The 27,936-nt window shown below is 34.2% G+C and overlaps 6 protein-coding genes across 9 annotated transcripts; 3 read left to right on the forward strand and 3 right to left on the reverse strand.

The window, feature by feature from the left end:
- The first annotated feature begins 162 nt into the window (after positions 1-162).
- LOC113872220 (G patch domain and ankyrin repeat-containing protein 1 homolog) lies at positions 163-3,489 on the forward strand. Of its 2 annotated transcripts, XR_003505855.1 has the most exons (6): positions 164-246; positions 498-580; positions 680-733; positions 1,180-1,302; positions 2,133-2,439; positions 3,225-3,489. XR_003505855.1 is itself a non-coding variant. In XM_027509598.1 (5 exons), exons 2-5 carry the CDS (start codon positions 515-517, stop codon positions 2,262-2,264), a joined length of 375 nt encoding a protein of 124 aa, XP_027365399.1. In that variant the 5' UTR covers positions 163-246; positions 498-514; the 3' UTR covers positions 2,265-2,641. The 2 variants fall into 2 exon arrangements, 1 of the variants encoding a protein (XP_027365399.1); XM_027509598.1 differs by lacking the exon at positions 3,225-3,489 and having other exon boundaries at positions 163-246; positions 2,133-2,641.
- Positions 2,908-8,355, reverse strand: LOC113872219. The gene is made up of 10 exons (XM_027509597.1): positions 7,931-8,355; positions 7,620-7,851; positions 7,407-7,496; positions 7,148-7,317; positions 6,929-7,068; positions 5,979-6,156; positions 5,304-5,898; positions 5,005-5,117; positions 4,413-4,656; positions 2,908-3,433 (listed from the first exon to the last, which is right to left on the reverse strand). The coding sequence occupies exons 1-10, from the start codon at positions 8,107-8,109 to the stop codon at positions 3,206-3,208; spliced, it is 2,169 nt and encodes a 722-aa protein (XP_027365398.1). The 5' UTR covers positions 8,110-8,355; the 3' UTR covers positions 2,908-3,205.
- Positions 8,356-11,529: 3,174 nt separating this feature from the next.
- On the forward strand, positions 11,530-12,491 carry LOC113873310 (CASP-like protein 4C2). Of its 2 annotated transcripts, XM_027511373.1 has the most exons (3): positions 11,530-11,858; positions 11,940-12,075; positions 12,176-12,491. In XM_027511373.1, the coding sequence occupies exons 1-3, from the start codon at positions 11,629-11,631 to the stop codon at positions 12,395-12,397; spliced, it is 588 nt and encodes a 195-aa protein (XP_027367174.1). In that variant the 5' UTR covers positions 11,530-11,628; the 3' UTR covers positions 12,398-12,491. The 2 variants fall into 2 exon arrangements, with proteins under 2 accessions (XP_027367174.1, XP_027367173.1); XM_027511372.1 differs by having other exon boundaries at positions 11,530-12,075.
- A 1,784-nt stretch (positions 12,492-14,275) lies between these two features.
- Positions 14,276-14,815, reverse strand: LOC113873621. Its single transcript, XM_027511823.1, has 2 exons — positions 14,693-14,815; positions 14,276-14,601 (listed from the first exon to the last, which is right to left on the reverse strand). Exons 1-2 carry the CDS (start codon positions 14,813-14,815, stop codon positions 14,548-14,550), a joined length of 177 nt encoding a protein of 58 aa, XP_027367624.1. The 3' UTR covers positions 14,276-14,547.
- A 2,249-nt stretch (positions 14,816-17,064) lies between these two features.
- On the forward strand, positions 17,065-18,824 carry LOC113871934. The gene is made up of 6 exons (XM_027509027.1): positions 17,065-17,263; positions 17,347-17,416; positions 17,554-18,096; positions 18,322-18,406; positions 18,579-18,591; positions 18,748-18,824. The coding sequence occupies exons 1-6, from the start codon at positions 17,065-17,067 to the stop codon at positions 18,822-18,824; spliced, it is 987 nt and encodes a 328-aa protein (XP_027364828.1).
- A 3,262-nt stretch (positions 18,825-22,086) lies between these two features.
- On the reverse strand, positions 22,087-27,326 carry LOC113872574 (methionine--tRNA ligase, chloroplastic/mitochondrial). Of its 2 annotated transcripts, none has more exons than XM_027510224.1 (13): positions 27,159-27,239; positions 26,693-27,080; positions 26,368-26,511; positions 26,096-26,245; positions 25,675-25,842; positions 25,408-25,532; positions 25,046-25,139; positions 24,407-24,505; positions 23,790-23,970; positions 23,553-23,668; positions 23,145-23,300; positions 22,578-22,706; positions 22,087-22,454 (listed from the first exon to the last, which is right to left on the reverse strand). In XM_027510224.1, exons 2-13 carry the CDS (start codon positions 26,984-26,986, stop codon positions 22,287-22,289), a joined length of 1,824 nt encoding a protein of 607 aa, XP_027366025.1. In that variant the 5' UTR covers positions 26,987-27,080; positions 27,159-27,239; the 3' UTR covers positions 22,087-22,286. The 2 variants fall into 2 exon arrangements, with proteins under 2 accessions (XP_027366025.1, XP_027366026.1); XM_027510225.1 differs by having other exon boundaries at positions 22,091-22,454; positions 27,227-27,326.
- Positions 27,327-27,936: the final 610 nt, after the last annotated feature.

Genomic DNA, 27,936 nt, shown 5'->3' on the forward strand with positions numbered 1-27,936 from the left:
TAAAGGAAAATTAGCATGTCATAAAAATGTAACCATAAAATATCTCACTAGAATTTTATTTTTTTTTACTTTTGAAAAATATTTTTTAATTTATAGAACATTATTTAATATAATTTATATTTTACAAAAGTTTATAAAAAACATGGGTTACCACTACGAGACAAGAAAAAGAAAAACGCGAGAGATAAACAGAAAATAAAAGAAAAACGCAACAACGTTGTCCCCCTTAATTCTGATCAATTCGAGGTCGGTAGCAGTGTGTTCCAAATTCATATTTAATTTTTTCGATAATTAGTTTCGGTTGTGTTTATCGATTTCGTTTTGAGGATTCTGTTTTCTTAATACTTCGAAGGTTGTAAAGTCGTAATTGAAACAGGAAAAGGGTTTTAGGAATGTAATGATCAATTTGTCGAGAAGATTTTTCGAAATTTTAAACGGTTTAATTTTATTATGCTTTTCCAGTGAATGAATGTTCCTTGCTTTAAATGTGTATGCAGATTAAGGGTTTAAAGCCATGGAAGAAACGTCGGGTTCAAGCGGTTCAGCAACAGTAATCAACTCTTCCAATATAGGATTTCAGGTACATTTTTTGTTCCTTTTTATCATTATGTTCCGTGAATTTTTATTTTTTTTTATATCATTCCTTTTTTCCCGGTTCATGTAAATATACACTATGCAGCTATTGAAGAAGCAAGGTTGGAAAGAAGGGACTGGTCTTGGAATCTCTGAGCAGGTTTTCTTTCTTATCTTTCTCTCTCTCTTTTTCTTCAATGAATGATGGAATCAGCAGTCAAAAACATTGTTGTAAACGTTGAATTCATAACTTCCAACCCTTCTGTTAACTCATAATTTGAATGGGGCATTTTCATAATTAAGAAAAAAAATTGATATGAAGTGTGTCAGGGCATTAAAAATCCTAAATGAAAACATGCTTGTTAGATAGATCTTTTTCTAACACTTCATCTCATTTTCTGTTCGTGTTAGAGTTTGTGACTTGTGAGATCTATTTGCTTTACGTTTTATTACCATGTTGTACTTAAAATGGGATCATCGATAGGAACAAGGTTATGTCTGTTTTCTCATCCCAATTACCATAATTGTAGTCTATTTTGATTATAAAAAACAGGTATTTCAATCTTCTAACCATAATTTTTATAAATAAATTTATCACGGAAACAGGGTAGATTAGAACCTGTGGAAACTTATGTGAAGAATAATAAACGAGGTTTGGGAGCAGATAAAGTGAAGAAAAAGGCTGTGAAACCAGATCATTGTGATGCCTCTAAAGGGAACAATCAGCAGGTAATATTTTCTGATGGTTTTCATTTTGGACCATTGCCTAGGGTTTGTATACCATTCTCTGTTTACCATCTATGTAAAATTTTAATCATCTAAGCAACTTTACAATGTTAGAAACGATACATATCCAGAAGCATAACATAACCATGCAAAATGATACATTTTTTTTCTGTTGGCTTAGAATTGGATGGTCATGATGGTCGGCCATGGTTTTCTTATTTGGATAGAATTTTTTTGAATCATTGAACATAATTGGAATGTACGAGGAATTAATTTTATGTTGGAACATCTGCCACGATAAGAGGAATTAATTCTGGTGTTTTGCTAAATAGGTGCTAAAACTCTTGCTTTTAAACTTTTGTCATTCTCATGGTACTCAGAATATGCCTTGAGAATCTGTACATCCAAGTATTGAAGGATTATTTTGTCTAGTTTTTCCCTCTTCCTTTCGAAGTAAAAAGAAAAATAAAGAGCTTTGCTATATCCTCCTAATAATCCTTCTACTACTTTATAAAGTAAGTATTAAATGGAAATGTTCATTTATGTGTTGAAAACATAAAATACATTAAATACTTTCTTCATTTAGTAATTAGGAGGATTTGTAGGAATAAAGAGTAGGAAGATTTAGAATTATTCAATGCCAAAACCAAAATAGACAAAATACAATAATTTATTCTAACAGAGTGGCGAAATTCTTGTACTACTGTTTAATCTGTAAGGCGAGATCATATTGAACAGTTGTTTATTCCAGCCATTTTGGTATCAATACAAGTTACAACACTTTTTAAACTGTATATGATTTCCTGCTTTTCATTGACTTCAATCACTCTCAGGAACATTCGTTTCAAAAGAAAACCAAAGCACTTTCTAAACGGATGAGAAAGATGCAGGAGTTTGAAAAGAAGATGCAGGAGAAGGAATTTGAGCGTGCATTCTTCAGGGAGTTTTGGCCAGAAAATGTGTAAATGAGAATCGGGTGGTTGATATCATTATGTCACCATTCCTCATGCTTTCACTTTCATAGTACTGAAGATGATTTCAGAACCCGCGCAAGTTGGTTCTTCAGGGTATTTTCTCAAGGATGCCAGGAGTTACGAAAGGCTTTTTGCAAACAGAATGAATTCAGAATACCTTCTTAATGTGTAAATCAGTTCCTTCATACTGTTCTGTAACATAGAAATATGCAATGGCGAGGGTGCAATTGAGGGAAGTCCTCCAGCCCCCGCCCCCTGCCCCCTCCCCAAAATTTTTTTTGTCTCGTTACCCATATACTCTGGGTCAGCATTACTCAGCATGTAACATCATGAACATTTTTTTAATGTATTCAGGAGTTTTTGGTTATGCCAAGTGCAATTCTATTACATTATGGAAAAGATAATATCCACCAAGTCCATGTTTAGATTCACGTTTGAAAGATCATGAATGTTTTTATTTAATAAAGTAGTTTTTTCGTTAAATTCACGTTTATATGATTTTCAACGTATTTTCAAGGATGCACTAAATTAGTCAGTATAGGCTCATTTTCCAAAACTTTGAAGAGTCAATTTCTGCAGCTCAAGATAATGACATTGAAATTAAGCTTGTTTTGTCAAGATAATAACAGGATAAAAAAAGGTTTTCAACACCAACGGAGTCCTTCTATCATCTTCTACTTAGGAAAGAGTGTATCTTAAGATGAAACCACATGAAGCCGAAGAAGACTTCCAAACAGCCTCGGGTTTAATACAGAGAGGGCAAATACAGAAGACGTAAGAGAATATACAATTTGCTGCTAAATACGAAAAGGTTGCATTAAAGAATAGAAAAAATGAATAAACCAAAATATACGGTTAACTAGTGATGGTTAACTAGAAAATAATGTAATCTTTGCCGGTATCAAATTATAATTGACTCGTGTAACGCAACATCATTTTCTTTTCTTGCAGTCATCAGGCTTAATGAGCTGAACAGGAGCAGCAGGTATTCTGATCCACCATTCTCTAATTCGCCTTACCCATCTATCACTACTCTCTTTCCTCCATGGCATCTCCCTTGTATAATACTCAACGAATACCGCCAAAAATATGTATTTTGGAGGAACAAAAGCAAACACTGCGGCTGTGAATACCAGAAACAGTGCAACCTTCTCCGTAGCCTGCAGGACAAATGTATAACATAAGAATAGATTATTGAGGAAACTAACTTTCCAATAAACTGGCTGAATCAATTTGTTCGAAAAGCGTAAGACCAGTAATATATTTTAATCACCAGATACTTAACAAAATAGTAGTATATTAGCAATGCTATAAAGGATGACATAATAATATGGTTATAAATTTATTTCAGTCTATAAACAGTATGTCCGGTCGAGATGGCAAATAATTTGCCGTTTACTACACATTACAATTGAGATGTAAATTTCCCAGGGATTGAAATCCAAGGTTCCAACTGTGCTTAACAGCTTAAGTCCTTCATTTGAACAGTGGCATTCAATAAGATTATTAATAATAATTTGTATAACCCAGAAAGCCTCTCTTGGTATGTACATTTTGCATGTGTGCATTTTGGGAACAGTTTCCCTTCACTTTTCATATTGTAAGGTGGACCTGTACTTGGAAAAGATATAGTGTTTAAGGTTATGAATGGCCTTGAAGTTTGGAGTTGAACGAACTTTTACTCATTAACTCTAGCGTTGGCAGTAATAAGGCAGTAAAAAGCTGAGGCAATGTGTTCATTGTGCTGTTAATTTGTGCCTCTGAAATTTGGTTGAGCAGAATACTGCATCTCCAAGTCAACTACAATTTTTTTAGAAGAATGTTTCTTTAGCCTCTCTTCGGTATTCCTTCCCATGGTTTCTTGAAGACTTTGTAAATCTTGTTAAATATTTCAGTGTTTATTTGCAGTTGTTCTTAACATTTTTTGTTCGATTGAAAAAAAAAAAACAACCGATAATGAAGTGCTTTCATTTATGGTCATAACAAGTCTACTTTATTCATAGTGAATATACAAAATACAGTACGATTCTCGTCATATTGGACCACAAGTAATATATGCATATTAATTGATGTTTTGGTCAAATTATATGCACAACATTTTAATTTTTTTTAGAAATAGAGCATGGCTAGGTGACTCACCTGTGGTAATATAGCAAGTAGAAGTGCTCTTAGTTTTAGGAGAGTAATATTTCCAGCTTGAATAAGTGATTCAAACTGTGTAATGGCCTCTTGTAATGTCAGTAGTTGTTCTACTGCATTTCGATTTGGAGGAGGAGTTACTCTGAAGGCTTCTAATGATCTTTCCCTTCTGAAATGCCTACGCCAGAGCATGAGAATTGCTATGAACACAAAAATGGTTGGCAGTAAATACTGGATCCACCCCCTGTACATCAGTGTTAATCAACTGTTTTATTCAGCCAATCCATGGAAGCTAGTTTTTAAAACAAGAATATCATTTATTAACAGTCATCATTGTCTGATCTCGATGGCAGTCAAATTGTTCAATAAAACAAAAGTAAGGCAACTTAATTCTAGATTTTAGATTTAGCATCCTCATCGTTTTGTTGAAGTACAGAGATTGACTGCAGAATGGTTCCAAATCTTGCATGAGATGAGCTTACAAACAAAACAACTTATGGGATAAAGATTAAGTCAAGCATTGGAGATAAGGAGATGTAATACGTGTCAATGAATATAACAGGTTTATGCTGGTATTACAATAAACAATTACCTTAAAATCATATAACAGGTGAGTAGTAAGAAAGTTGTTGATCTGTAGAAGTCTTTCCACGAGGCCAAAAGCTGCAGTCGGTTGGCAGATTCAATGAACGGGAATAGTAGTTCCTACAAGGAATTAAAAGAATTATCCACACCATATGTATTAATAATATAGACTCCTTTTATTTTTACATCATCCAACAATATCCTAACCCTGTTCGTTTTCTATAATTTTCATGATCAAATGGAATTAAGATTTACACTTCCAAAAAACAAAAACAAAAATATTATGGAGTGTAAATAATAATGTACCTTCATTACTGCAACATTTGTATCAATTCCTTCAACCTTCACTTGGTTCACAGTTGCCTGTGCAGCTTCAGCTTTTCCAATGTCCAGAAGGGATTTTTTCACTGCAGCTTCCAAGGGATTTATCTCACCAACTCGGATGTCACTAAAAGCATTTGTTTCTTCCCAAATTTCAGCCAGCTTTTTTGATTTGAATCCAAGACAGAAGAGCGCCATAACTGCTGCTGGAGACACTGTCATTTGCTTCTTTGTATCAACAGTCCCAGGAATATCACGTTTACAAGAAACCAAACTCAAGTTTGTTAAGCTATTTGACAGGGTTTCCAATATTATGTCTCCCCGTGGAAGAGTTTCAGCTAGGTTAAAAGTAAGTAAAGTTTTATAGTTGGATGAGAAAAACCGGAAAGCTTCTCTAACTGCACGATAGCGGAAAATGCCCAGTGCAGCCCTGGCAAGCACTTCTGATTTTTGTGCCTCTTTAAGGTAGTATTTCCTGATAAACTTGTGTGCACGCAGGATCTCCAGACTAATGTCCAACCAATAGTCACGACGCAGGTTTGCTTTAAATTCGGGGAATTCAAAATAAACAGGCTCTGTTCTGTCAATACATTTTGAAAAATCATAAAATTTGAAATGGAAAACAAGTCACATATGATATTTTGTCCACAGATAACTTACACAGAAGTTGACTTATACATCACAGCTTTATCAAAAAGGCGAGCACCAAGGGGTCCAGTCAAATCAGGCTTTATAACCTGTTTCATGTCTGTGTCCAGATCATATCGAATGGCTTTCTCATATACACCAACTCCAAGTGACTCAAAGTAAAGAGCATAATTCGTCAGCGTCAACCGCCCTATAAAGGTCAGAAATTTGAGGTACAATTAAGTAAAGTGGTACACATCGTATGGATCATTAGTCAGCCTGATGAATACGGGTACTACATTGCTCGGGTATAAAGCAGACGGAAAAGACTAGCACTTTACATTGCATGATGTACAACAGTTTACTTCATTCCACAAAATCCAATTTGCTTGATTCATCAAATTATCATTTAAGAGATTGTTTAGGGTCATAAAAATACTTAACTGAGAAAAGTTCCTAGACTTTTCGAGCAACAAATCCACGAGATTATTCCATGTATTTTTCCATGCAATATACCTTTCGTTTTATTTAACCAGTATAAATGTTGCCCTTTAACCACAGCAAACCCTTTAACTACAGCAAAGAAGCAACTGAAGGAATGTTTTAGAGATAATTTACTCCAAATATTTGAGTGCAGCCCTTCGTGACAGATTGGGCTTTTAGTTGTATTAGTATGGCAGTAGAAGGCTTGGCGAAAAATAAATTTAAGTTGTATTCTGTAAATAACACCACCAATAACAAGAAGAAAAAGAACTATCATTTAGCTGAGCAATTTTTTGTGATTTTATCCTACCAGAAGGCTAGGAAAGACAGAATGAGAAAAATGGGAGCTCGTAACCACCTATGCAATCTATTGGAATCCTCTATTACCTTGTCAGTAATATCTCAGCCACTATGTATGCAAGTGACAGTCTATAATCAACGGAGATAAGTAGGCCGTTTCAATGTACAGAATCTATTTTTTGAATACTAGAGCGACTCACCAGGCCATGCAGCTATTCCAACATGTTGAAGAACTGGTTGAGTTGGAATTGTCCCATCAACATCAAGAACAATCTCTTCTTCAGCAAGCTGAAGATTTCCAACCGAATTACCCATAACACTTTTAGAACTCTTGATAACCCTGCACACCACTTAATATCAGGAAGCATACAAACAATGCAGATCATGCAAATAACAGCGTCAAAGGAAAACAATCATACTTATCAAGGAATCTTAAGTATTTGTCATAAACAAGAAAATGAAGCCGACGCGCGGAAGTACTGGTGAGCGCATCAAAGAGGTTGTGCACAGTTATAATATCAGCAATAGGAACACATGCAGGAGCTATCCGCGAAAAAGCCTCTAGACCAACAGTCTTCTTTTCATCAACCTAAATTCCACAATTTCAAATTGCATTTTCACTTAACATTTGAATAAGGTATTGATTTTGATTGTATATGAAGGAATTGGAAATGGAACCTGAAGCGCCATATTGGTGGAACTCGAATAAAACAATGAGGCCTCATCCTCATCCCCTCCGGCTTCATCTTTACTGGAAGTAGGTGTTTCCTGAAACAATGCGTGAAAATTTCACATGATCACAACAACGATAATATTGATGATGATGATGATGATGATGATAGTAGTAATAGTAGTAATTAGAAGAATAAAGGATTTGGAAAATGTCTGAACTGGAAGGTTAGGGGTGTGAACGCTGGGTGCTTCCCATGCAAGCATCATGTCATAGGTTAAACGACGGAACTCTTTGTCGCTCAAATAATCAGCGGTTTTACTGAGTGTGTGTAGCGTTTTGTATGAACAAAACTCCAAAAGGTGTCTAGCGTATGTGAGAAGCTCCTTGACGCCGAGAGGAAGCTCTGAATCGAAGGCGTGTTGCAATTCATGCGTCGACACTCCGAGGATCCTACCAAATACATTAATATTATTATTGAGAAATTGAAATGAAACATTGATAATGAAAATGAAAAGAGAGAGTGAAGCACTTTGAACAGCGAGAGACGACGGAGTTGGCGAGAGGAGAGAGCTGAGGGATTGTTTTGGGGGAATTAACGGAGTCATCGGCGGCGTCGATGCCGTCGGAGGAAGAAGCCTTGTTCCGATGGAATAGGGATTTCAATGAGTTGTGGTGGTTTCGAAGAATGTTCTCCCACATTCCCTCCATTTCCACACAATTCACAATTTCAATTCAATCGTTTTTTATTTGATTTGATTTGATTTGATTTGTTTCGACTTGATCTATCTGCTACAATGCCATTTCCGCGTCATGTTTCCTTCTTCATTCGCTCATTTCGATCTTCGCCGATCAATTCTTGCTTCCCTTGTTCATTTCCATATCTATTTTCTTTTATTCCCAATATTTATTATTTTGGTATTTTAGTGAGAAAAATAAGACAGCAATGCACTATCCATTTTTTTCATTTGAAAATTAAAATTAAAGTGCAAGAAACGTGCTATTTTTTTAAAAAATCAATTTTTTTTTATGTATTTATCCTAATTTAAATTAAGACCTTATGTTCGGAGTCCATCCTTGTTCAATAGATTTTTATTGCATATGATAATGATTTTATCTTCACGTATATAATTAACTCTTATAAGCAATCTTAGGTATTAACTAGTATGGAAAGGAAAACACGCACACATGGTGACTCAAAAATGTCAAAATGAACTTCGTTTATATGAAAAATGTTACAAAACTAACTATGACAACCTCGAGGAGTTGGTATGAACATGTAGCTGAGACTGGTTTCATTTCCTCCAACAAAAATAAATTACAAAAAATGGAAGATATTATCTCTAATTGTTAGCATGGAAATGATGATGTTGAGAAAATAGAAAGGACCTACAAAGTGGGCAAGAGAATTGATTGCGTTCAATCCATTGCTCAATGCATTTGATATGGAACACATGCCCACATCCACCAATCTTACTCACTGCGTCTTCCCCCACATACTCAACCAAACAAATGGAACAAATCTCCTCTGTTTGTCCCTCTTCTCCATTCACAAAGGAAAGGTTCCTCAAATCCTCGTACCTGGTCGCGGGTAGAGAGGGGATTTCAAGCAACTCCATCTCCTTGACCATATCTTTGGTGTCACAGGAGAACAAAATCAAGAGTCTGATTAACATGTTGGAAAGTGCCCTCCTGAGTTGCATAAATGGGATCACAACGCATGTGTACAACACAACAGTGACTACCCACAAGCGAGACTGACAAGCCACAAGACAATTCATCTTGCAATTAATCCAACACCTCACTCTTTCTAATGCTTTTTGTTGTTATCAATGGAAATGATGCTCAACCAAGAACCAAGGTGTGTGTCTATATATAGACATGAGTAGAGATGACTTATATGTATGTGCACACCGGCCCCTTACATAAAAGAATAGATATCATAGACTCAAATTTTCTTTATATTAATTATAAGAATAATATGATGTATTAGTTCTGACTTTGGAGGCTGGCATTATGTATATGTATTTATTAAATGGGTCAGCTTTAAGGATTCATTAAATATTCAAAATTTGAATGTCATAGGTTTTGAGTGTTATTTTATTAGAAGTAGCAGTTAAGTCGTTGCAGGTTAGTATTATGGTATTTGTGCAGTGCGTTGGGTTGCAAGGGCGGTGCCGATCCTAACGTGCTGCAAATCTCAGTTTGAAACGACACAAATAGATAATAATCTTCCGTAATAAGGGGTTAATGATGATTAAATAAAGTAAAGGCGGTGGGATATTGCTAAGTTTCATTTATAATAATAACGGAACGCGTGTCGTATATATGCACTATAGCGTAGAGGAAGCCCTTCGCTTTTGCAGCTCGTGTTAGTTTAGTTTTCATTTTCAATTTACACAGGGTTAAATGTATTTTTAATAAATTATTAATATATATAATTGTAAAATCAATTCTTATTTTTTAATTAAAAAAGTAAGTATATATAAAAAGAGAGAGAGAGATAGGTGCTGAAAAATGCATGTGAGTATTATAATAGTTACTGTTAAATTTTGAGATATTTACTTATATTCAATCTGGTTGAGCTTAGAATTATTTTATCTATTGGGGATATTTTTTTTGCGACATCCATCAAACATATTACCTGTTACTATCCTTTTTTTTTTTTTTTTAACTTTCCATCAGCTATATCTCAAGTGCTCCCTTGGGCTCCTCTGCCAGGCCCAGATGGTGGGTTGCTGGCCTTGCCATAAATACAAAGCACATGACAATAGGGACAACCATAGGTTGTTTGTTTCAGTTGACCAAAAATATGGTTTGGTTAATAAGAATGTTGTTGGATGGAGCCCTTAGGTTACTGTTGTCCCCTTTTTTTCCCTTGGTTCTACTTCAGCTCCCTCATTGTTTCATAGTGATTTTGGAAAAGGACGGGGCAGGTTTGGGAATCCTCTTTTATTTACAAAGCTTACATCCACGTCCATTCACCTACCACTCTTCTTTCATTCCTTTTACTTGTCATTTCTCTTTCAACTCATTTACTTGTCACGCGAATTTAAGGTAGGTAGAGAGGCTCCATTTTAGAACCATTTGCTTAACATTTTTTACTGCATAATCATATCAAGTTGTCTCAAACCTCTTCAGACACACAACACACGTTCTTTTTATCAAATGAGTGAAGAATCAAACTTTTGTTCAGTTATTTGCTATGATAATGAAAAACTTTATCAATTCTTATATTTGTAAAATTAACTAACAAAAAATTTCATGACATGGTAAAAATAACAAGTTCATGATAAAGGTTGAGTTGAGATTATTTTAGTGCTATTTAAAACTTTGACTGATTGTTTATAAATTTTTCAATAAGGCAAGCGAAATAATGATATCATATGAAAGGAACATTTGAACAACGGTCCCACTGGACACAATTTATAATTGCATATTTCCATTTGTTGACATGCCAACAAAAGTCAAAGCAGTTTGTTTTGTTCGGAATAGAAAGAAGCCACTGTGGTCAAAGTGAATGGGACAGAGGGGTCAAAATAATCAACATACAAGAATAAAATTAGGAAAATAAAGGAAAGAGATGACAAATCAATAAAACAGGCTGTGTCACCTCTTCGATGATAGAAACAACTTGAATCTCTTCGTAATAACACAGAAAAAAATAATTTAATTTTAAAGTGAACAAAATTAATATAATAATTTATTAAAAAAATAGTTAGTATATGGATGGGTGTATGAAAACAAGTTTTGTGAAACAATCGGAAGAAGAAGCCCAATCGATGATTTGAATGGGTAACCCTACAAAAGAATGCACAGAGACAATGATGATTCTTTACAAGAAGATAAGACTGGGAACAGTGAGAGTAACGAGCAATGGCATTTGACAGTTAGGTGTGACATAACATAATAAATAATAAAATGGTAAATGTGGTTTAATTTAAGGAATTAAATAAAAAGGAAGAGAGAAAAAGATAGAAGAAGAAAAAGAAAGGACAGAAGAATAGGAGAGACAATCACTCACGCACGGCCATGCCTGCTGTTGATGTTGCTGTTGCTGTTGCTGTTGCTCTCTCTCTCCAACAACTTTTATGAAACGCAGTTTCGCACTAATTAATTAAAAGTTTCATTATCCCGTGACTCTCTCGCCATAAACAAAAAAATCAAACACATGACATGCTTCCAACTTACTATATTACCAGCGCGTGAATTTCAAGCACCGCCACGGCCATGCGATCCCCTCAGCCACAGCCTCTTCGCAACGGAGACGATAACCGTTCGCCGTCGCATCCCTCTCGTTTCCACTCAACGGTGGCAGAACACAAACTACGTCGTTTCAACTCTCTCATCCTCGTCTTCCGTCTCACCTCCTTCTCCTTCTCCCTTGCTTCCTCCGTCTTCATGCTCACCAACACTCGCGCCTCCGATTCTCCTCGCTGGTATCACTACGACACTTTCAGGTACTCTATTCCAAACCTAATTTATCACTCTTCGTCAAAATTCATATTGAAATTTTACACAAGTTCCCGTAATTGGTTCAGATTCTTTCTAGCTGCGAATGCGATAGTGGCGTTGTACTCTATTTTCGAAATGGGCGCGTCCGTGTGGGAGATTTCCAGAGGTGCGACGCTGTTCCCCGAAGTGCTGCAAGTATGGTTCGACTTCGGCCATGACCAGGTCAGAGTCAACAATTTCCACTCTCTTTCTTTCTCGCTTTCACTTCTCGGTGTGTGTCTGTGTGAGAGTGAGTGAGTGATCTGGTGTGGTGCCGGTGCAGGTGTTCGCGTACCTGCTGTTGTCGGCGAGTGCGGCAGGGACGTCGATGGCGAGGACGCTGAAGGATACGGACACGTGTACGGCGAGCAATGCGTTCTGCGTGCAATCGGACATAGCCATAGCGTTGGGGTACGCGGCGTTTCTGTTTCTAGGGTTCACCTCGCTCCTAACGGGCTTTCGCGTTGTTTGTTTCATAATCAACGGTTCACGCTTTCATCTGTGAGTCATGGGATAGAGGGTGGGTGTTGCGTGGGAACGACGTCGTCGCCGTTGCAGGGAGGAGTCGGAAAGGAATATTTTGGGTGGGGTCAGGGCTTTCCTATCACTGTACTCCAAATACGCTGTGATTTGGACTCACATTGGTCAAGCTCATTTTGTATCAAATTATTTTTTGTTTCTCTAAACTAATTATTGTGTTCAGTCAGATTGATTTTTCAGAAATCCCAATAAGATTTTTACTATAATTTATTGTTAATATAGAAAATTTACAATATACTGGTGAGATAAGCAAAACCAACTATATCTTCTTTTTTTCTAAAAAAAAATTATGTTACACTGATTTCTGTATAATAAGAAATTAACTATTGAATTTTGCTAAAGATTATGTTCAAAGCTGATAAAATTAAAACAATGAATAATAGTTTTTTAAAGATAAAAGTATTTATTATTACACTTACATAATTAATATAATAAATATTTTTATTTTTAATAAATTTTTATTATTATTAGTCATTTAAATTTAACCTGAATACTAATTGATTTAATTAATAGTTTTTTAAAGATAAAAATAAACGTATGACGTATCATGAACAATGCCAAGTAAAATTACGTTAAAATACAAAAAGGATTGCAGAAGTTTTTCTGAACATTAATTAAATATTGAAAGCAAGGATAAGTGGGAATTAACGCAACTCCAAAGGGTGTTAGACCGCCAGAATCTACCATCTAATTAAAAGATTTTGTTGTAGCAAACTTTTGAACATTGAGCTTCCGAATGTCAGGCTTGCGTTTCAGTAGTGGCTAAACGCCGAAACGACAATTATAGCGATTGCCTGTCCATTTCCCCAAAAAGTATGTTGAAATAGTGCAAACTTCAGTAGACAATGATATCAAAACATGATAAAATAAAAATACATATTTAAAGCATTATAATTCAAACAAGAAGAAAGTAAAATAGAACTTCACATCACCTCAAGTTACAAGGGATTCCCACAAACACCACAGGTTTCTTTCACGCCAAGTGTCAACATGATTCCAATATAACACAAACAACGAAATAGCCCAAATTAGAATAAGTTACCAGGACTGCAGGCACTGGAACTCACCAACCCAAACGTATAGTGCGTATTAGTTTACACACTTCATACCCCTCAAATGGACATTTGATCCACGGTAATATGTTCTTGCTTTGCTGTTTGGGCACATCGGAACATGTGCTAACAGAAAAAACAAACGTACGCATAATTGCTCATGACTAAAATGAATATAGTTTCACCAAAAGCGTTTCCAAATTTTACACGTGATTGAACACAATACTCGATGATTTCACTAAGCATGAATGCCAGACAAAAGGAGGATAGGAATTTATACTGCACTTTTCGACCATTCAGGATTAGACTACAATTTCGTGCAAACAACTCTATGTGCTCATCTTCCAACGTTAGAAAACACCAGACTGATAAGGCATGGGTGTGGGCCCCCTTCTGGCATGCCTTGAATCTTATCGATCACAATGTGAAACCTGTATGAACAACTGCCACAGCGGTGGACTTTTTCAAGGTGATGTTTACTAACCCTCTCTAGCACCCCATCAGGATCATCGCTATTCCCAAAGGGACAAAAGGCCTCTCAACATCATCTATGTCCACAATTATACTGGGTCACTGATGCTCATCTCCCACTGACAACATCAGGTAAGACATATGACAATATCAAAGGAAAATTCAGCAATGGCCATCAAACCTTTGGTACGGAAGGTCAGTGTTTCAAGACATTTCAAGCCCACCTTTTGGAACCTTGCAACTGAGTGACCTCATAACATCAACTTCACGTAAACACAGGCAAGCTCCAGTTGACAAAAAGGAGCACCACATCTATGCCTTTAGCCAACCACATACCGAACTTCATAACCCATTCACAATACGAAGACTCACAAATAATGTTTATGATGCATTTATTTAAGGCGAGCTGCTTCATAAGAGATCTTTTGATTTCCCAACCTCAAGCCACAACGCCAACGAACTGTAGTTATATGGTCACATTGGCTAAATGAAGTACAGAAACAGATATTTTAAAAGAAATAATTTACATGATGAAGAGAAGGCAATAAAAATCCTAGTCTAAAATGGTTCTCCAAGTAGATCCAGCAACGGTTTATTTGAAACTGTTAGCTATAGTAGCTTCACGTTCCTGACGACGTCTTTCCCTCTGCAATTGACAAAAGGAGCAAGATGATGGGAATGGAAGAAAGAAAACAGGAAAGAGTTGAAAAGAACAAAAAATTGACGAAAAATCTCACCCTTCTTTCCCAGTAGGGAAGAAAGCAAACAAAATCATAGACTGGAGTAATGGTTGTAGACAAAGCTGCATTGAGAGCAGTGAACAACAAAAGTGCTGTCATGGGTCGGGTTCTATGAGGCATACTTGTTTTATATTAGAAAACAAGCCCTGCAATCATATTGATGCTGGGTCAGACATTCGATCAAACACTTCGTGCGCAATTGTCAAGATGCAAACAACTAATAAGTGTGTAAAAATAGTTATAAAAATAAAATTGCTGACAAGTTTATAAGACAATGAAATGGAACAGAGAAAATATAAAACAGATTCAGAGCATTTTCTATAATCCTCAAAAAATGGAAGGCTAAAAGAAAATGACAACAGAGCTGAGTCAAAAAACAATTAGAAATGTCAAAATGCTACACGTATCTACCTCGAAACAGAGAGAATCTGGAGGGAATAAGGAAAACAGAAAGATGAGAGATTGAGAATTGGAGTTCGTGGCAAAATTAGGGTTCACTTAGGCAGACAGCAATTCTAATCACGGAGTCGGATTCGAACCCAGACGGCTCAGGGAAGGCACTTTATGAATTTTCATAGACACTCCTCTTTACTTAATTTGTTTTCACTACATTTGCTGTCACACTTAAACTCTTATCTTTTATAATGTCAAGCTTACCATAAAATAATCATAATATTCGTGTTTTACATAAGCTATTCAAAAAAGTATTCATAGATATTTTATAAGACTATATAAATGATAAAAAAATATTTTATAGTTAAAAAGATACAAAGAAAAAGATAAGAAATTAAGTATCATTCACGTATTGAATTTAATCATAACACTTCTCTATAACTATATTGACTATGAATAATAACTAAACAATTAACTCAATAAAAAAAAAATATAAGTAATCCATTTTGTTATAGATGTTGCAAAAAGTAAATTTAAATAAATATTTATTTTAAGTTATTAATATTTTCGTATACGATAGTCACCGACTTAAATACTAATTCATTAGAAACTTTGGTTAAGGTTTTTTTTTTTTATAACAATGATATTTTTTCTGCCTACTCAAATTAGATACAATTGATTACTAAATAATGTAATATTATTTAAAAAAACCATTAAAAATACGATAATTTTTTCATTTTGATGTTAGAAAATTAATTCTTACACATTCTAAATATTGAAAAATATACACACTCCAGTTTAGTTTAAAATTGAGATAAATTTAAACACTAAACATACACTTTAAAACATTCGAACTCACTTTTTTTTCCTTCTTTTGCATGGTGCCTTGGTATCATGTTAGGTGATAAATTAATAAACACCTTTTGATTTTACATTTCAACTTTTCCTTAATTAAATGGTAACTATTTCATACTTGTTTTGGTTGATCAAACGGGAGCAGAACTTATTATTTGAAAAAAATACAAAGCATGTCGGATCCAAAAAATTACCTCCAAACTAGGTTAAAGGGTTCTGCGATCTATAAATATAAATTTATTCAATTTTTATGTTAATTTTTCATTTCAATTTTTTTTAAAAATTACTCAAAACTCCAACTTTATCAGTTTGTTTGCAAAATTAATAGTCTCTTCAACTGTAAGCTAAACCATGCCGAAAGCTTCAAAATATTTTATTTTATTTTTCTTCTTTTAGACAACGAGACAATAGTTTATGTTTCTATAAATTTTTATATAGGGTAGTATCTATAATTAAACAAGTTGACAATTTCCTTGTCTTTACTACCCACTTTGCTTTTCTTGATGCCTGGATTCTTGGAATCAGAAACGATATCTTTAGTTAAATAATACCCTTCACATTTTGTCAAAGATTAATCTTTTCCATCTGAAGGAATAGCAAACCAACCATCCCTCTTTGTTTGCACGTTATTCCTCAGTCCTCACTGCCAAGTCCTCACTAGTTTCCGCACATTCTGCTTGGTTGCCGGGAAACATGTCCACTGATTTCCCTGATAACAGTGTAATGGTTTCACGGGACTAATTTGACTTCATTCGAAGAAAATGAGATTTTTGTCCTCAGCTCAATTTGGCCCGTGAGTGAGGTACTATGATTGATTGGTAAACATCATTTGACCCAAAACGTGCAAGTAGCTGAGCAAGAAACACCTTTTCTTGGCCCCCCTTTGGTGTTTATTGCATGTTGCCGTGAAATTTATGCATGTCATGCCACTAGCTAGTTAGCCAAATGCATTCCCTCTTTCTAGCCCCCTTTGCTTTTAAATGCCAAGAATCTCCCTCTGATTGAACAAACCACAATTCTACAACCATCTTCCCAAATCTAATAATAGTAATACCTTCTCATTCAGCACTCGGAATCTTTAGTTTAATTTCCTTTGTTTTGTCTTTTTTTATTCACAAAAAATGGGAACCAAATCAGTAGGAAATAAAGAGCTTTCTGTGGAAAGGAAAATGGTAGAAAGAGCTTGGATTGAACCAAAGCATGAAGCAACTGAGCTGAAAGTTCCGGTAATATACTACCTTTCCCGTAATGGCCAGCTTGAGCATCCACATCTCATGGAGGTTCCAATCTCTTCATCACATGGAAAGCTATGTCTGAAAGGTAAATGCTACAACATGATTTATGTTAGATATGCTTTCTCGCTTTTTTTAAAATATATTTTTTAACCCTACTTTTCTGATCAGATGTGATAAATAGATTGAGTTTCCTCCGTGGACAAGGAATGGCCAACATGTATGCTTGGTCAACAAAAAGGTATATCCAATCATGGGCTCTTCAGAATCTTGAAACACACAATCCCATTAGACCCCTTTGTCTTATTTAGTTCACAAGTTCAAACTTCTTGCAACTAACAATGTTTATCATACAATGTTGATCATCTTTCATTCTAGGAGTTACAAGAACGGGTTTGTGTGGCAAGATTTGTCTGAGAATGATTTCATTTACCCAAGTAGTGGTCATGAGTATGTCCTCAAAGGAACACAACTCATAGAAACCTCTTTGAGCTTTCAATCCTATGTAGCAACATCAACACCAAGCTCCAAAAGTTCCACTGAAACGAACAGTTCTAGCACAGATGCAGACTCCCCAACCACCATGAAGCTGTGGAACCAGTCATTTAGCTCGTGTGATTACAAGCTTTACAAGGCAAAGACATGCAGGGAGATTGGGGGGAAAGCTACTAATGCTTCAACTCAGACTGAGGATAAGAGTAGGGAAAGGATAAAAATGGATCAAGTTGAAGAGTGTGAGGGGAATGATGCAAGGGAGTTCAGTGAGAACGGAGGGTCTTTGCTATTTGCTATTTCTAGTGTTGGAGCTTCGGAAGGGTCTTTGGAGGGTTGTGCATCAGCAGATATCAGAAGCCAGAGGGTAGAGAATGAACGTCCAAGTGGGAGGATGAAGGCTTCAGAAGTTTTGATGCAGTTCATCAGGTGTGGATGATCTTAAAGCTTCATAAATATTGTGACTTGTGAGTAAGATAGTGTAAGTTAAAGTCACCTCAAATTGGTTTCGTTATGCAATTTTTAGATAAAGTTAGAGACGGAACAATAAATTGAGTGATCTGTTGCTACTACATCTATCACTTGCTTCCTTTCAATCAAATCAAACTGAAATGAACTATTGTTCCATGTATCTCGGCACCCAATGTTGTATAGGTTTGAGGTGCATGATCTTTGTCTGGAGCAAGTGCTTTTCAATTTGCACAATGCTGTATCAACTCAACTTGATAAATATGAACAAGTCTCTCAAAATTCCTTGTGTATAAATTACTTGGCCAACAATCAAACCACCGAGAGTTTTTATAAAGGAAGCGATATTGATTATCAAACCATAGGTTAATGCAGAAATTCTGAAATTACTGTCACTCAAAACCCTTAGTTCTTTATTCATCTGATTTGTACTTTATTTGCAGAGTTGTCCCAAGAGTATATCTCTCATTGAGCATTTTCTTTTGATTTTGTTGTAAACAGCTAGCCTTGGAAAAATAGTGTGACTGGTAGCATTCTCTTTTGGCTAGATGCTCTGATTTTGGTGTAAAAGTATAGGTTTTGTTACTGTGTTATTGTTTAAAAATGTTGTAGGTGTATTCCAAGTAAGGGAAGACTTGGGTTCTGCAACTAAAACATCATTTGGGAATGGATTTGCACCCACCAGTTAGATTGAACAATTTGGTACGTTTTTTAGTTAGATTGGACAGTTTTGAAATTTAATTTTGTATTATTATTTTCTCTCCTTGTGGTTGCCTTCCAAATATCAGGCAAATGTCAAGGTTGCTTAAAAATTGGAATATAAATTATTATATGATATACAAAAGCCCCGCAATAATTTATGTTTTCTTCTTTCTTGAAGGGGTTTCTGTCAAGATAAGATTAACTTCAAACAAAAAAGTGTAGCTTTTATTGAAATTTATAGCAATAAATGCACTCCTCTTTTGTATATTTTATAGGCCTTTTTAAAACTAATTTTGTTATTTGAATTATTAAAAATAAATCCTGTATATGATACTATATATTATTGTTTTTGTCTTTCATTTACTTTTTTTTAATATTTCTTTTGTATGTACGGATCTGAAAAAATGCATCTCAATTACAAAGAGACATTTATTTTCCTAATAATTAAAGAAATACTTTCCTTTCTTAATAGGAAACCATGTTTTGTCAGCAAAAGAAAATGTTACTGTGGGGCAATGTCTGTTGATGGTGTCCCATAATTCGTACATTAGTTGATCCGAGTCGTTAACATTTCATGGAAAAACATGTCACGTTAGAGTAGCATGAAACCAGATAGACACTTGTTAGAGTCAATAAGTTGGGTATCTAGTGCATGATAGGAACAATAATTATGGGATAATGGTTTTAAAATTCTATTTAATAAGTTAGCAAAATATAGCATGTTTTTAAAATAAGTGAAGTCAAACACACCTAATAAAATACAATTGTGTATTTTTTAAGAGATTGAATATATTATAATTTAATCTCTTTGAATATAAAGAAAATTCGTGGTTTTTTTTCTTTTTTTTTACATTTGTTGATTAATTTTGAGCTTCTATTAGAGGTTTTAAAGCTTTTTAAAAGAATATTATGAAAATTTTGATTGAAGTCCAATAGCAAATAGTAGGGAGTGTTAGAAACTTTTTCCTTTTCATTTTATAAAATTACAAAGGCAATATTAAGAGCGTAAATATATTCTTTTAACCATCCTGAGCAAGAACAAAAAGAAATTGGGAAATTTGGCCGAAATTATTTATTACTGTTAAGAAATTTGTTTATATGAAAATATATTTAAAATATTAGTATAATTTTAAATAAATAAATAAAAATAGTTAAAGTTGAATATTAAAAAGAATAAATTTGAATATTAAAAAGGAAATTTTGAAAAATTGGAGGAGCTTTGATTGGTCAAGATAACATGGAAATTAAATTATCTTTTTATTTTAAAATTAATTTTACAAAACAAAAATAAAGTTGTAACATAAAATAAAATAGTTGAAACAATATATAATAATGTCTTCATCTTGCTTTTGAATATACACACAAGCTTCTAAAGTCTAGTATTGGGTGATCCAGACTATATAATTTTAGCCAGTCATATTTGTTACGTGTCAAAAATTTATAATTAAAAAAATGCATAGATATTACTAATTTTGGACAAGAAATAACAAATTTTTGTACATAGAACCCTGGATCATGACCAAAAAAGAAAAACTAGGTCATAGTTAGAGGTAATGGTTATATGTGTAGGGGTAAATAACAAATTAAAAAGGGATTTGTTTGTTGAGCATTGTCATCTTGTATTCTTTTTTCAGGCTTCCCTCGGAGTCAGACATGGAAGATTTATTACCATCCAATAAAGATTCGTTCTTTTTTTTTTTTTTTTACAGTTCCAGTACAGTGTCAGATATGGAACCTCTAACCTTAAATGTCGCAAATCAATGGTCATTGAATCACTTGTCTTGTTTCAGGGTAGACATGAATTGTTTTTAGAAAAATGCAGTATATAGGCAAGAAACTAGTTAGCCTTTTTCTCCCCTCTTGACCTATTCATTGTTTGTCATCTATCATAAATATTTTTAACTTGTAAAAACAAAAATACCAATCGGCGTGTACCTTTTGTTGTCCAGAACTTTGCGAATCTTAACAGTAAGTTTATTAAAAGAAACGATAAATTATATGAGCAAATCACACAACGAATTGCCTCCATAATTCCACTAAAAACCTGTATATATATATCTACGTAATAATTTTTCAATACGTGTTACAGCAGTTTTCGCAATTAATCATGAAGCAAGACATAGTAATAATTAAAGAGCACATAATTACAGAACGGATGGAGGACACCTTGGATGCCTCTAAAAGTATGCACCGCATGATGCCCCCCATCAAAGAATTTTGTGGAACAGTGGTTATATTGACAATGTGCAGAAGTTTTTCTTTTTTTCATCACAGATTCCGTACGCCAAAGAAGAAAGCAACCATATAGATGGCCCTTCTTGAATGACAAAACTGAAGAAGGCTCCATGGGTATCTGATTCAGTACAAATTCAGCAGTTTCTCGCATGTAATGATCGACCGGCAACTGCATGTACCCAAAATGATCAGGCCAACACATGTCATTAAATGTTATTTAAGTCATTTTCTTCCATAATGTGAAGTCAAACGAGTGAAAAATAATTCAGACTATATCCATGCTGTTATGAACAATTATTTTTCTGAAAGTTTCGATACAGCTTTAAAGACTAACTAGGAAACATGAAGACTTCAAAATAGTTGTTCATGTAGGATATACATTCATGTCGAACAATTATTTTTTAAACTTTTACACTAATACAGATGGAAATAGTACAACAATTAGATAGATAACATTTTATCAGCTTTCTCTTTTAATTTAAAATTTATGTTTTGATAATAGTCCTAACTGAATTTTATAATTTTTACTTTTATTTTTAAATGTTTATACTAATACAAATGCAAATGTCTTAATGACAAGATAAACTGTAACATTTAACTCTCCCTTTTAATTACAAATCCATGTTTTATGATAATTTTATAATTCAGGTTAAAGAAATATAGTCAAAAAGCACAGGTTAAAGAAATATAAAATAATTTTTTTTTATTAAGAATGTATAAAACATAAGTATATGAACATTTATAAGAAATATGTTGACTAGTTCTTGTAATATTTAATACATCTTTAATATATTTTTATTTTTTTCAATACCCTTAAGACAATGGTTAACAAAATTTAATAAAAATTAACTTATTTTTAACATAAGGTCAACAACTTAATTTATTTTCTTGCACACGATATGTCATAGCAAAATTTAAAGAAATGTATTTTTCTTTTGATGTCTTAGAATTGTTTTATATTTCCTTTCTTGTAACACGATCTTTTTATGTCATTAAGTAACATTAGAGGATATCGATCCATTAATCCCTCAACTTTATTTCTAAATTAGCAATACAAAATTTATATACATATGCACAAGCATACGTTCTTGCATATGTATGTATCTAAATATTTGTGTACATAAATTAGGAAAATAAATGGTTTTAAAGGAGGCAAAGTTGGTGAAAACAAAAACAATTTCGAGAAGGAAAAAAAAAACATGTAATGTGGGTATCTAAGCTCCGGCGAGTTCTTGAGTTGGTTTCAACTTCCCTTTACTTTCAGTCTTTCCGACTGCAACGCCTTTGTTTTCCACTTCAGTTTGGTTTTCAATCCTTGCAAAGACTGGTTTAGGTTGAGCCATGACCTGCCCACCCTTCAGCCCACCCCATTTGGTGTCTCTCTACAATTCAAAATCAGACAACAGATTAGTTCAAAACCATCAACGAGTAATGGCTATTGATCCCTGGATTACTTAAGTGAGTTTTGTGTGTGTGTGTGTGAGAGGGAGAGAGAAGAAAGAGACCCAGGTTGCTGCATCAAATTGATCCCTGGAATACCCTAGTTGTGCATATATTCTCCAACTCAAGCTTGGAGTAACAGGGCATAGTGCAATTGCAATAATCCTCATAGTCTCTAATATAATTACAAGGTCCTGCTCCAACATCATAGTGAAAATCTGGCTTAGACATCTGTGCTTATCTTCAACAGAGCAACACTGAGTGACTTGTTAAACTTATTATACTAAGTAAAGAAGGAAAAGCAAAGTTCATTTGTTAATCACAATTAATGAAAAGCAAATTGATTATTTTCACTTAATGTAAGAAAAGAAACATTTAGAATTCAGATTCCAATGTCAGGGAAAGAGTTTGTGTGTCAATGAACTATAAGATGTTATTATTTATAACAATGCCAAAAGCAATTATTGAATATGAAATACCTTAAACATTCTAATGATGTATTTTTTTTTATTGATAGCATATGTAGTTTAATACTAACAGAAAACAGTCTATCATGTTTAAACTTTACAAATCCTATATGTTATTCAAGAATCAAGATGGATGATTTCATACAATAAGTTCTAGCAAATTACCTTAGCAGCTGCATCAGAAGCAGTACCACCTTGCTTAAAGAGAGACCATGGTGCACGCTCATCCATATAGGAATTCCCAACATTACCAATTGCCAGAACAGCCTCACAAGCTGATGACAGGGCGAGATTTTCATAGTGAATACGGGCTTTATCAACCTACAGACATAAACATTGGTCAACCTTTGAGATAGAGGCAACTCCACCACACCTTATGCACAAAGGCAAAAAGAATGGCTTTAAAATATGTCAAGTTATCAATTACAGAACCAAAATTTGGAACATAAACTAAGGGTCAGTCTGTTTCTACTTTGAAATTTGAATGAGAATATAAAACAGAAGTTCTAATGCAAAATGACGTACTTTATATTTAAGTTATAGATTATATAAATTGTTTCCTAGAGACTTTACCAGCTTCTCCACGTTGTCCTTGAATGCATTTGCTTCAGCTGCTGAATTGGAATCCACCACTAGGGTTGATTGGCAGTTCTTTTTTAAAAGTCCTAGTGTACGATTAAGAAGATTTCCTGCCAAAATAGTGAAGGAAATACATATCACAATTTGTAGTAGATTCATAACAAAACCAAAAAATATAAACAATATGTTGTTACCGAATATTACAAGTAATCAAAGCAAGGTTAGAAGTACCAATTGTATTGGCAAGATGTGCATTCACAATATTGATGAAGCGCTCCTCTGAATAGTCTCCATCATTGCCAAATTCCACTTCTCTGAGGAAGAAGTATCTAACTGCATCTGTCCCAAATTTATTAACCAAATCATTTGGTTCAAGTGTATTCCCCAGTGACTTGCCCATCTTCATGCCATCCTAACATTTTCAAAATAAAAAGCATTGCTGCATGAAATAAAATTAAATATAAGAAACAGATTTTTAAAACTTGGCAATTTCACAAATTGCCAAATTTAGTTTCTGACCTTTTGCTAAGACCCATATGTTATTGAACTAATGATTGTAAATTTAATTCACATTTGAATTGAATGTATTAGGTTCAAGAATCGTACACACAGAAATAGTTGAATTTGACTATGATAATTTGGTTCATAGATCAGATTTGAAGAACAGTACATCAATTACACAGGGTTTCCCCCTAACAAGGAGTTTCCTACGTCAAAACATCACAAACAACAAATTGACACAATGACTGCCTCCTACAGGCCTGTCACAAAATAGAATAGAACAGAGCTATTATTATAGTTACCTCGTGAAGAAACACAAGACAGTAAATACGTTCAAGAAGAAATACCTTTGTCAAGAATCCATGGCCATAAACCATTTTAGGAAGGCTTAGTCCAGCAGACATTAGCATAGCTGGCCAATAAACAGCATGGAAGCGTAGAATATCCTACAGAGTAACAAATTTATTACAGAAATATAGAAACTCAATGCCATTGCTATCCTTTCCTCTCTTTTCATAATCATAAAAGAAAATTCAATAATTAACCAAAATCAAGGATTGCAAAACCAACACAAAATACAGATGCTTCAGCGTGCACATGCCCAACAAGCAGAATTGCAACTAAAAAGTTCAAGAAATTAGTGTAGTAATTTTGACAAAATAAAACAGATAAAGAGAACAAATACATAAATCAGAAGTTTCCCTTTTTTATGATGTTGTTTGATTCCAAATACAATAAACCATGCAGAAAAGTAGCATCTCGTTGTAAGACAACTCAATGTAAGTCGAAACAAAATATGCAGCCTCTCACAAAGATGTATACATTGGGACTTATGAAAAGATCTTCACAAAATCTTATATAATGACTTGTTAAAAGTATACATATGGTAGTAAAAGGAAATATGGCATCCTTTTTTAAAGGGAAATTGTTTGCATAAAAAAGAGAAAGAAAAATTAAAACAATAGGAAGGAAAACAGGAGACATACCTTACCAATCAAATGCAGTGAAGCTGGCCAACCTGAAGAAACAGCTTTGTGTAAATCAGGTTGTTCCTGGTCACCAGATAGTGCTGATATATAACTGCACATACGAAAAAGATAAAAGAAAAGGCAGTTTGCAACTCATCCAATGAAAGATATTCAGCAAAATAGCTTAAGTCTGAACTTTTTCTTCATCACTTTTTCCATACAAATGGTTGTGCATGATTTGAACTTCCATGCATTTCAGTAATGTATTTCCAACAATAAAGAAACTGACAATAATTGATAATGATAAACAGGAACCAAAAAAGATTATAGAATAGACAAGGGAAATTACAGAAGCACCAGCTATAAATAAACATTCTTACCCAAGTAAAGCATCAAACCATACATATATAGTCTGGTTCTTGTCATCAGGAATAGGGATACCCCAATCAACTGATGCTCGGGAAATGGAAAAGTCCCTCAGGCCACTTTTGATCCAACTTTGAACCTTGAAGATTATAGAAGTAATCAATTTTAAATTGACATTCTAATTGTTTAAGGGCCTTGTTATGTTTTAAAATGTTTAACAAAAGAGAGGGAGCTTATATACAATATAGACAGAGAGAAAAAAGAACTCCGCATTGCAATACCTCATTTAAACGGAAAGATGGCTGCACAAAATTTGGATTTTCATTCATAGTTTCCTCCAATGATTTTTGATATTTTGACAGTGCAAAAAAGTAATTGTCCTCTTTCCTTGAAACACAAGGCTTCAGGTGCACTGGACAACAATTATTATCAAGCAGTTCCTTCTCATCCTGCATCAAATATAAAAACATTCTTAAAGCAAAAGCATGAAACTAAGATGATAAAATTAGGAAGGCAACAATCTCAATAAAAAATTTCCATCGTAAGAGAAAGTTGTCTATTTCTGAATTAAAGGACGGTGAACGGAAAGATACTTTGCGTTGCAGAGGAAACAATAAGGCCCTTCAAAATAGATAGCTTATATAAATTAAACATAAAATATTGCTAGTCCGAGAGCTACAACTTCCTAGTTAAACCTATCACCTTATATTCCTCACAGTTGACACAATAAAGTCCCTCATAATCAGCTCGGTAGATGTCACCCTTGGCAAGCACTCTTGAATAAAATTCCTTCACAATTGCTTCATGCTTGCTATCAGTTGTTCTAATAAACTTGTCATAAGAAATATCTAACTGCAATCAAAAGCAATAATAAAATACTATCACAATACAAATAAAATAAAACACATCAATCTGAATGTTCAGACAAAACTAAAACTTGACTATATTCAAATAAAAAGTAAGGATTAAATTACATCTTTCCAAAGCGTCTTGTAGGCTTGAGATATGAGATTGCAGTGGTCATGAGGAGTGGAACCCTGAGCCATGGCAGCAGTAGCAATTTTCTCCCCATGCTCATCCGTGCCAGTAATAAATATAACTTTCTTTCCCAGTAGCCGCTGTCAAATGATAAAACCTTGTATCACGAACTAAAGGGGAAAAGGGAGAAGAATAACCATTATGATGATAATCTCTAATCATTTATACCAGTTGATTCCAATTTTCAAACTCGACCCATCTTTTGAATTCCACTAAAGTTACATAATTTGTACTAAAATAGAATACAGTAGAGGGGTTCACCTGGAACCGAGCAATGGCATCGGCGGCGATGGTGGAGTAAGCGCTACCCATGTGGGGAGGAGCATTGACGTAGTAAAGAGGAGTGGTGAGAACAAAGGGTTCGGCATTTGAGGGAGTGCCATCGGTGGTGGTGGTGGCGGCGCAGGTGCAGAACAAAGGTCCTCGAGAGGGGAATTGAGGAAAATGCAATTGGGTTTTGAGCTTGAAGGGAGAAGCTCTGTTACGGAAGGAGAACAGGGGAGGGTTAAAGAGGCAGAGGGTGTTTTGAATGGAGCAGTTTATCCTCACTGCCATGCCTTCTTCCCACTTCAACTTCTCAGGAATACAGTTTTGTTCACAATTGCCTTTTGCGGTTTGTTGACAGATACCATTAACATATCCGTAATATCTATAACAAATAAATAATACGATGAAAAAAACTATTAAATAATAGAAAAAATAAATTGGTATTTGAGATAATTCATACAAATGTGCTGCCCCTTCATCTTAAATATACATTTCAACTCCTGTTTTGTAATTGCAGATTGTGCTTACGTTCTTCAAAAATGAATCTAAATGAATTGTGAGCTACACTTATCTTTCTGCAAATCTTTCTTTTTTCCCACTTATTGATTGTGCGAATAGCAAATCTTGTAAGTTATTCAAAGTTATACGAAAAGCAAATTCTAGATATAAAATTAGAGCTATGTGAAAAATAAATTTTAATGGAAGGTCATGCAATGCAAAGATAAAAATTCTACATATTTGGGACTTCCTTGGTTATCTTATCTAAAATATTTGTTTTTTTATACTATACACGCCAAAAATTATATAACTCTGTAGATATTGCACATTGAAAATTATATAATTCCATAGTTACCTACCTCTTGTAAAATCACTAGTTTAATATTGGCGACAGTGAGAAAGTAAATACGTTTTGCTAATATGTATACTTAAGTATGGTGATATAAATGTTACTTACAGATGTTTTTGTGTTCTATGGTTTTATATAAGCTTTATGAATATATAGAAGTGTTTTTAGTAAGAATGCTCTTATGGTTCTTTCCTTAAACGTGTCTTTTGTTTACTGTAATTTCTAAAGTATTTTTTTTTATGTGTGTTAAATACAAGGTTAGTAAGAAATTACAGTTTTCTGTTTTTATATATACAATACAACGTTAAGAAACACTCATTTTGGATCTTATTTTGTTTAAACCCACAATACACGATAAAAATACAGAAAATACAAATTTCATTGGAGTTGC

This window comes from Abrus precatorius, unplaced genomic scaffold (genome assembly GCF_003935025.1).
Source record: "Abrus precatorius isolate BTA unplaced genomic scaffold, Abrus_2018 Scaffold7, whole genome shotgun sequence".
Lineage (NCBI taxonomy): Eukaryota > Viridiplantae > Streptophyta > Magnoliopsida > Fabales > Fabaceae > Abrus > Abrus precatorius.

Excerpts from the sequence above, each read along its gene's own strand:
- LOC113873621 (XM_027511823.1), bottom strand. The coding sequence starts at position 14,815 with ATGCCTCATAGAACCCGACCCATGACAGCACTTTTGTTGTTCACTGCT. Across the intron at positions 14,602-14,692 it reads TTCCCTACTGGGAAAGAAGG|AGGGAAAGACGTCGTCAGGA; the intron begins GTGAGATTTTTC and ends TGTCAATTGCAG.
- LOC113873310 (XM_027511372.1), top strand. The coding sequence starts at position 11,629 with ATGCGATCCCCTCAGCCACAGCCTCTTCGCAACGGAGACGATAACCGT. Across the intron at positions 12,076-12,175 it reads TCGACTTCGGCCATGACCAG|GTGTTCGCGTACCTGCTGTT; the intron begins GTCAGAGTCAAC and ends GTGCCGGTGCAG.
- LOC113872220 (XM_027509598.1), top strand. The coding sequence starts at position 515 with ATGGAAGAAACGTCGGGTTCAAGCGGTTCAGCAACAGTAATCAACTCT. Across the intron at positions 581-679 it reads CTTCCAATATAGGATTTCAG|CTATTGAAGAAGCAAGGTTG; the intron begins GTACATTTTTTG and ends TACACTATGCAG. Across the intron at positions 734-1,179 it reads GTCTTGGAATCTCTGAGCAG|GGTAGATTAGAACCTGTGGA; the intron begins GTTTTCTTTCTT and ends TCACGGAAACAG.
- LOC113871934 (XM_027509027.1), top strand. The coding sequence starts at position 17,065 with ATGGGAACCAAATCAGTAGGAAATAAAGAGCTTTCTGTGGAAAGGAAA. Across the intron at positions 17,417-17,553 it reads TATGCTTGGTCAACAAAAAG|GAGTTACAAGAACGGGTTTG; the intron begins GTATATCCAATC and ends CTTTCATTCTAG. Across the intron at positions 18,097-18,321 it reads GTTTTGATGCAGTTCATCAG|GTTTGAGGTGCATGATCTTT; the intron begins GTGTGGATGATC and ends AATGTTGTATAG.
- LOC113872574 (XM_027510224.1), bottom strand. The coding sequence starts at position 26,986 with ATGGCAGTGAGGATAAACTGCTCCATTCAAAACACCCTCTGCCTCTTT. Across the intron at positions 24,506-25,045 it reads CACTGCATTTGATTGGTAAG|GATATTCTACGCTTCCATGC; the intron begins GTATGTCTCCTG and ends GTTACTCTGTAG. Across the intron at positions 22,707-23,144 it reads CTTCTGATGCAGCTGCTAAG|GACCTTGTAATTATATTAGA; the intron begins GTAATTTGCTAG and ends ATGTTGGAGCAG.
- LOC113872219 (XM_027509597.1), bottom strand. The coding sequence starts at position 8,109 with ATGGAGGGAATGTGGGAGAACATTCTTCGAAACCACCACAACTCATTG. Across the intron at positions 5,899-5,978 it reads ATGTATAAGTCAACTTCTGT|AACAGAGCCTGTTTATTTTG; the intron begins GTAAGTTATCTG and ends ATGTATTGACAG. Across the intron at positions 5,118-5,303 it reads CAAATGTTGCAGTAATGAAG|GAACTACTATTCCCGTTCAT; the intron begins GTACATTATTAT and ends AATTCCTTGTAG.